Consider the following 7,528-nt stretch of genomic DNA (forward strand, 5'->3'; position numbering starts at 1 on the left):
AATTATATCAATGAAATTGACATTAATTATGGATGCTTATGCCTATTATTTAACAATCCATATCCAAAATAAAACTTGATACTTTCTAGATAGTATTTGCTTAACAATGACATGATATTCATAAAAGAAACTATGTATAAATAAGTAAACAATCAAATTTTGATGTATATGTTCAAATTAAATAGAGGGTCAGTTGATCTTAGATTATGAAATTAGTTTTCAAGATTTGTAAATTTCTTTTATATATATATATATATATATATATATATATTGTCAAATTAGTTATTCAATAATGCATTTTTAAGTTTGTTTTATGTTTTAGAATATTGATATTGTATAGAAATGAAACTTGTATGTTTTTTTTTAATATCCTTTGTAATATTCTGTTTTAATTAGCAAAGTTAAGATTTGTTCATTCTTATTTTTTTATTTTTAAAAATGACAATACATTTCTTTATTTTAGAAATTAGGTATAAAAAATATGACCCGACTCAACCTGCAACTTGACCAACCCGCACCGTTTAGCAATTGGGCAAAATGGTAGCGTGGGGTGAAAGCCTAAAATCTGTTCGTTTTCCCTCCCAAATCGAAAAGACAAAGCAGGGACAGTTTCGGAATTTTGAAAAAAACAAAACCCCTTTCCCAAAATGCCCATAATAATAAGGGAGCAGTTTCCCTCTCAATCTCAAATATTTTGCGCTCTCTCTCTCATATTCCAATTCCTTTCATTCTAATTCTAGGGTTCTCTTTCTCTCTCAAAATCTCAATCTCTCGACAGTACCAATGGCGGTGAATCTGACGGAAGGAGCGATAATGAAGATGTGCAGAGGGGAATTGAAGGCGGAAGACGAAGGGGTGAAGCCAATACTACAAGTGATAGAAGTGATGCAAGTGGTGACCAAAGCCCAACAGCAGCCCACCAGTAGCAGTACGGAGCGGTATAGGGTCGTTCTCTCCGATGGGACCCACCAGCAACAGGGAATGTTAGCCACTCAGAAAAACCATTTCGTCAAGGATGGCAAGTTGCAGAAAGGCTCCATCGTTCGCTTGACCCACTTCGTCTGTAACGAAGTCCAAAGACGCATGTCAGTCTCTCTCTCAATCCCTTTCCTTTCCTTATTCCTTTATGTGCCTTTTGTTTTGTTTTTTTAGATGCAAAATTGCGAATCAAAATTTGGGTAATTGAATTTAAAACTGTTTGTGTTTAATTGATTAATGCGTAACAACATTTATTTGGATTGGAGAATCTAATGTACTGTACCAAAATTAGTGTAAAGTTTGTGTTCAACTTGTCTTATTTTTAATTCATGTTATGATTAATTCTCTTAATGTTTCTTGTTACATAGTTTTTTTTTTTTTTTTTTTTTTCTGTAGAAGCAACTTTATTGGGTATTGTCAATAGAAACAAGTGTGCTATTATATTTTCATTTAACAATTGAAATTTACTCAATAACCTCAACCTTCGCAAGCAAAGACCGGATTCAATTAGTAATATTTACTTGTAGGGAAGTAGGTAATATATTCAAAGAAATTTTGCTGATTTAATAAAAATATTTGTTTAGATATCAATCTAAACAGTGACCAAGCTCTATAGTTTTATAATAGTTCCCTTCAGGGAAGTAACAATGCAGTGATGAGTTTTATAAAAATAAAAAAAGGATTTTTTGATAGGTAGATGGGGGGAGGGGGATGTGGTTCAAACCACAAACATGGGGCACCACAAAGGATGCCACTAATGCTGGGCTCTTCAATCAAAATTATTTTCATGTCTGACCAATCTAAAAGAGAATGAACATGGTTTTTCAACCTTGTTGGTATACTTTACACCCAGATTCATAAACTTGATGGTATTCTTTATCCTTTGTAAATTTCTGTTTACCTATGTTTTCACATGGCCATGCACTCTTGGACAGTGAGAGTCATGTGATAAGCTTTATACTATCAGAAAAATGAAGATACTCTAATATTATTTTGACATAAATATCTTTAAATCTAAAACCCTTTATCATGCCTCAAATCTCAAGTGCACCAACCATCATTAATAAGTTAATACTGAACCAAGGAAGTGATACTTGCTCTTGCTGATATCCTACCATGTAAACCAAGGAAGTGATACTTGCTCTTGCTGATATCCTACCATGTGTCTTAGTAAAATGTTTTCTGTAAACACTGTTTGAAGCATAAGATCCTTTTAGATGATGAATTTATTGCTAAGTAGCCTTTTCCATTGAGCATTGGGTCAAGCAACGCCTCCTCATGTAAAGAGCAAGGTGGAGAGTGAAGTCTTGGGTTCAAGACCCATCGGATGTGTAACATACCAATTAAAAGCATTGCTCGTAGTCATATAGCTTTTATTCCAGTTTGTCATAAAGGAAGTCTGGAAGGTGAACTTGACTGTTGGAACTTGGGATATTAGTTTGTTTCACTAGTCCTAGTCCTCTAAAATCGTCCCTTTTTTTTTTATAGGTAAAAAGAGAGTTTAATAAAATCGTCTTCAGTTAGATTAATTAGTAAGGTATCTTTTGTCAGATTTTGGTTTTTTTTTTAATTTTTTTTATGTCTCTGACATTTCTTTACACCCCCCTGTGAATCTTCTACTTCTATATTACATACAATTATTATATTTTATGAAAAAATCCTCCACTATTTGGTTGACGGGACAGCAGACCATTAATTTATGTTTTTGAAGTCCCAAGTCCCACCACAGTTGCCGCATTAGAGTGTTGTTATGGTGGGACTTGGTTAAATTTGTTATCCTGTATCTTGTTCAGTTTTGCCTAAATTTAGAAGGGTCATGTTCAGGGTTATTTAGTAATTGCCTATATCTCTGTATATGGTAAGCAGTCCAATCTTAATTGGATTGTGTTTGTCTTTTTCGTTGTAAGTCATGCTTTTCCTTGTATGAGTAGAAGTTTCCTATTTTGGAAGTTCTTATTTTGTGCAGTAAATGGTCTTTCAACCAAATAACATTTCCTACCTCTGCCTCCTGGGCGTGAGGATAAACTACTCAGCCTGTTAGGGTTGAAAAGCCCCTGGATTACCCCGTAACCCATAAGAGTTTGATTAATAGTGAGGATTGTTGTGCAATATTTTATACGACGTGCAACTAATTTGAGTGAAGTTCTCCTACGTCATAAAAAAAACAAAAAAACATTTCCTACCTCTATAACATGGAGGGGAAATGCAATTAGTCTAATGCCTTGAGGGTGTGTGAGTTGTATTTACCTATGAAAAAGTAAGAATTTAATGAGTTTTTCTTCTGTGTCATTATACATTATCTATTATTTACTTTCAATTTCACAGCTCCATGACTATTATTGTTTTCGTGATGACATGTTGATTCTTTTGACCGCAAGCAGGATTATTATCATTGTTGATTTGGATTTGATAATTGAGAAAAGTGATCTCATTGGAGAACCTGTACCAGTGGCAAAACCTGTGGTTGTACAGTCCCCAGCTGGCCAACCAGGGACAGGAACTGGGAATCCCCAATCATTTCCTGGAAGTTCACCTGTTGGTGGTCTGGTTAATAAACCGAATGCAGCTGGAGCATCTATGGAGCCTCCTAGAATAAATCAATCATATGGCAGTGCTTATTCTCATAATTCTGACTCAGGGAGATATGCTGCACCAACTGTGCCTGCTGCTTACCCTAAGACAGAGTCTAGTGCTGGATATCCTGGATCAGTGTCGTTAGGTGGTTCATATGGTGAGCAGAGTTTCCGCAACCCTAGATCAGAAGCTTCGCGGCCACCTCTAAATACCTCTGCCCGCCAACCTCAGCCTGTGTATCAACAACCATCTTCAATGTACACTAACAGAGGACCAATAGCTAGAAATGAAGCTCCCCCTAGGATAATTCCCATTGCTGCTCTGAATCCATACCAGGGTAGGTGGACAATTAAGGCTAGAGTTACAGCAAAAGGAGAACTTAAGCACTACAATAATCCCCGCGGTGATGGTAAAGTATTCAATTTTGATCTTCTTGATTCTGACGGTGGAGAAATTCGGGTAACTTGCTTTAATGCTGTGGCTGATCAATTCTTCAACCAGATTGAAGCTGGTAAGGTTTATCAGATTTCCAAGGGAAGCTTAAGACCTGCTCAAAAGGCTTATAACCACCTCCCAAATGACCAGGAAATTTTCTTAGAGAGCACGTCAATAGTACAGCCTTGCTTTGACGACGACAGCTCAATTCCACTGCAGCACTTTCACTTCCGTCATATAAGCGATATTGAAGGCATGGACAACAACAGCATTATGGACATTATTGGTATTGTAACTTTTATCGGTCCCCCTGCTTCAATAATGAGAAAAAATGGTACTGAAACTCAGCGGAGAATCCTACACTTGAAGGACATGTCTGGCCGGAGTGTTGAATTAACTCTGTGGGGAAACTTTTGCAATGCAGAAGGACAGAGTCTTCAAAATATGTGTGATTCGGGGCTTTTCCCTGTTCTAGCTGTGAAAGCAGGTAGAGTAAATGACTTCAATGGGAAGTCATTGGGTACTATCTCTACCAGTCAACTATTTATTGAGCCAAATTATCCAGAAGCTCACAGCCTGAGAAGATGGTTTGATGAGGAAGGAAGGAACATCCCATCTGTCTCAATTTCCAGGGAAGTTAGTGTGGGTAGGACAGATATTCGAAAGACAATATCGCAAATTAAGGACGAGAGGCTAGGAACATCCGAGAAGCCAGATTGGATCACTGTCAGTGCAACCATTGCATTCATAAAGGTTGACAATTTCTGCTACACAGCTTGTCCTATCATGATTGGTGATCGACAATGCAACAAAAAGGTTTCAAATAATGGGGATGGGAAATGGCGGTGTGATAGGTGTGATCAGTCAATTGAGGAATGTGACTACAGGTATATACTCCAGTGCCAGATACAAGACCATACTGGCATAACATGGGTAACCGTATTTCAGGAATGTGGCGAGGAGATCATGGGTATTCCCGCAAAACAATTGTATTTTCTGAAGTATGAAGAGCAAGATGATGATAAATTTGGAGAAATCCTTCGTAAGGTTCTTTTTACTAAATATATATTCAAGTTGAAAATAAAGGAGGAGACATTTAGCGATGAACAACGTGTAAAGTCAACAGTGGTCAAAGCAGATAAGGTGAATTTTTCATCTGAATCCAGATTTCTTTTGGATTTGATGGAAAAGCTGAAAGCAGGGAATTATAGTTCTATTGCTTCAAAGGCTGAAAGTATCACTCCTAACCCTGGATTGAATAATACTTCAGTTGGGAATATTGGAAATAGGCAACCAACGCCACCAGTGGTGAACTATACTGGGAACAGTATCAATTCTGGTAAAGAGTTTGGTGCACCATTGCATCAAGTTGGTCAGCATGGAAATCAGTATAATAGTTATGCCATGGCTGCAACTGGCACTCCTGGTTCATATCTACAATGCAACAGTTGTGGGGGTGCTGGTCATAGCTCTGCAAATTGTCCTAGTATTATGAATGGTCCTGGACAGTCCATGGGAGGGGGCTATGCTAATAGAGTTTCTTCTGGGCCAAGTGTTGGTGGAAGCTCTGGTGAATGCTTTAAATGCCATCAACCTGGGCATTGGGCAAGAGATTGTCCGGGGTTGAGCACTGTTCCTCCAGCTTATGGAAGCAGTGGCGTTATGCCCGGAAGATATGGGGGTGTTTCAAAGCAACAATTTGGTGGCTATTGAAGTTAGCTGGAAAATTGAGATAATAGACGTTTGTACAGAATGGCGCATGTTCTCATATGATGTTTGATAGCAGACTTAGCTATATTTTGATGCTCTCTTGGGGTTTGGACTGATGAGTTGTTTTCCTTACAGCAAAGAGCTGCAACCATGGTTGCTATCTTAGGTGTAAACCGATAAATTTTAGTTCACATTGTAAGCATGGGTTCCACCTTTAAGGTTGTATTTTTTGGCGGTGAAAACCAGCGAGCAAGGTATGGGATGCATATTTTCTTTCTCGAGTAATATATTTTATTTGTGGGTTTCTAAGTACTTAAAAAGACTTTTGTTTTTAAGTTATTGCAGTTGAAAAAGTTTTGCTTCATTTCCATTTTTTTATTCATGTTTATGCTGGTAAAAAAAAAGCTTGATAAGATTGTTTGCCATTAAAGAGCGATAGGATGGGGAGAAAGGAGCAGAGGTGGAAAGGTTACACTTTCTGTCTGTCTGTTTTCTAATAAATAAACAGACTACTCTACTCCCTCCCTCTTCCTCCCCCCTCAATCCAAATAAGACTTAGAAGAAGATTTGGAGGGGTAATCTAATGCTCTGCAGGCCGCAACCCTTTCTTTTTAATATCCTTCTAATTAGGAGAAGTTGGAGGAGATGATTGATGCCCTTAGATGAATTTTTCTGTACCTTTTATTTTTACTCCATATATACAAATTAGAAGGGGTATTTATACTTTTTCTTTTTTCATTAAAATTTTTTAAAACCATCATGTTCGCACAAAAATCTGTGTTATATAGCATCTATTATTTTTTCTTTTTTCTTTTTTCTATTATGATGACTTATGCACATTTGACCCCTTCAATTTGAAATTTAGTAATTAAAGATCTATTGAGTCTAAGCATTCACATTCTAGGATGTAAAATAAGTCTTTTTTTTATATTCTTAAACACTATTTTATTTATTTTACCAACTCATTTAACAATACACCCAACATCTTAGTTTTTATTTTAACATATAACCCAATCAAATGATATAAACTACACAATCAAATAATATAAAAAAATTTATTTGTCTCTCTTCTCTTCCATCTCTCTCTCTCTCTCTCTCCAATAATATATTTCTTTTATGTTTAAAACTCTTGAATAGTAGGTTGTATATTTGAGAACTCACTATTCATGGTTGCTATAAAAAATAGCAATAAATACTCTGTTCACAACTGAGTCCTCTCAGGAACAATGGTGTGTGCTATAGTGGTGCAAATGTATGATATTTTTACTAATGAGACTTGTCAGGACTTTGTTCAAAACGGCGTTTGGTACTTAGAACTTTGTACACTGTAACTTTTAATGACTTTACCTCCCTTTATTTTACTAACTCTCCTTTTATTTTTTATGTTGTTTTTACAGTTGTTTTAGTTAATTGTTTTCAAACGTATGTCTAGACTAAGGTTTTATTTTTACTTTTTCTTACCAATTTTATTAGACTTTTGATAGAAATTGGATATGTGATAATAGTAATTAGTAAAGGTTAATTCTCAGCTCGGACAAAAGTGAATGTCTAACCCATTCCTATCTTTATTACCTAAGTTTGAACTAGAAATTTTGATTAGAACTAAGCCCAAGTCAATAGTTGGTTATTGGATGGAAAGCTAAGTGGCGGCTCAAATCTCTTTGTTTTGGTCCACGAGGCTTGGACATACTCTCAAACCCATGTTTAGGATGGGCCTACAAATGCGTACCAGAAGCACCAATCACTCTCAATTCTCTTAGTTCTGGTCCACGAGGCTTGGACATACTAACAAACTCATGTTTAGGATGGGCCTACAAATGCGTACCAGAAG

At 36.5% G+C, this 7,528-nt stretch overlaps 1 protein-coding gene across 1 annotated transcript; it reads left to right on the top strand.

The window, feature by feature from the left end:
* Positions 1-690: 690 nt before the first annotated feature.
* Positions 691-6,061, top strand: LOC142611619 (replication protein A 70 kDa DNA-binding subunit A). Its single transcript, XM_075783708.1, has 2 exons — positions 691-1,085; positions 3,360-6,061. Exons 1-2 carry the CDS (start codon positions 784-786, stop codon positions 5,698-5,700), a joined length of 2,643 nt encoding a protein of 880 aa, XP_075639823.1. The 5' UTR covers positions 691-783; the 3' UTR covers positions 5,701-6,061.
* Positions 6,062-7,528: the final 1,467 nt, after the last annotated feature.

Source organism: Castanea sativa, chromosome 10, assembly GCF_040712315.1.
Source record: "Castanea sativa cultivar Marrone di Chiusa Pesio chromosome 10, ASM4071231v1".
NCBI lineage: Eukaryota > Viridiplantae > Streptophyta > Magnoliopsida > Fagales > Fagaceae > Castanea > Castanea sativa.

Coding starts and splice junctions, on each gene's coding strand:
- LOC142611619 (XM_075783708.1), top strand. CDS start 784: ATGGCGGTGAATCTGACGGAAGGAGCGATAATGAAGATGTGCAGAGGG. Junction 1,086..3,359: donor AACGAAGTCCAAAGACGCAT/GTCAGTCTCTCT, acceptor GACCGCAAGCAG/GATTATTATCATTGTTGATT.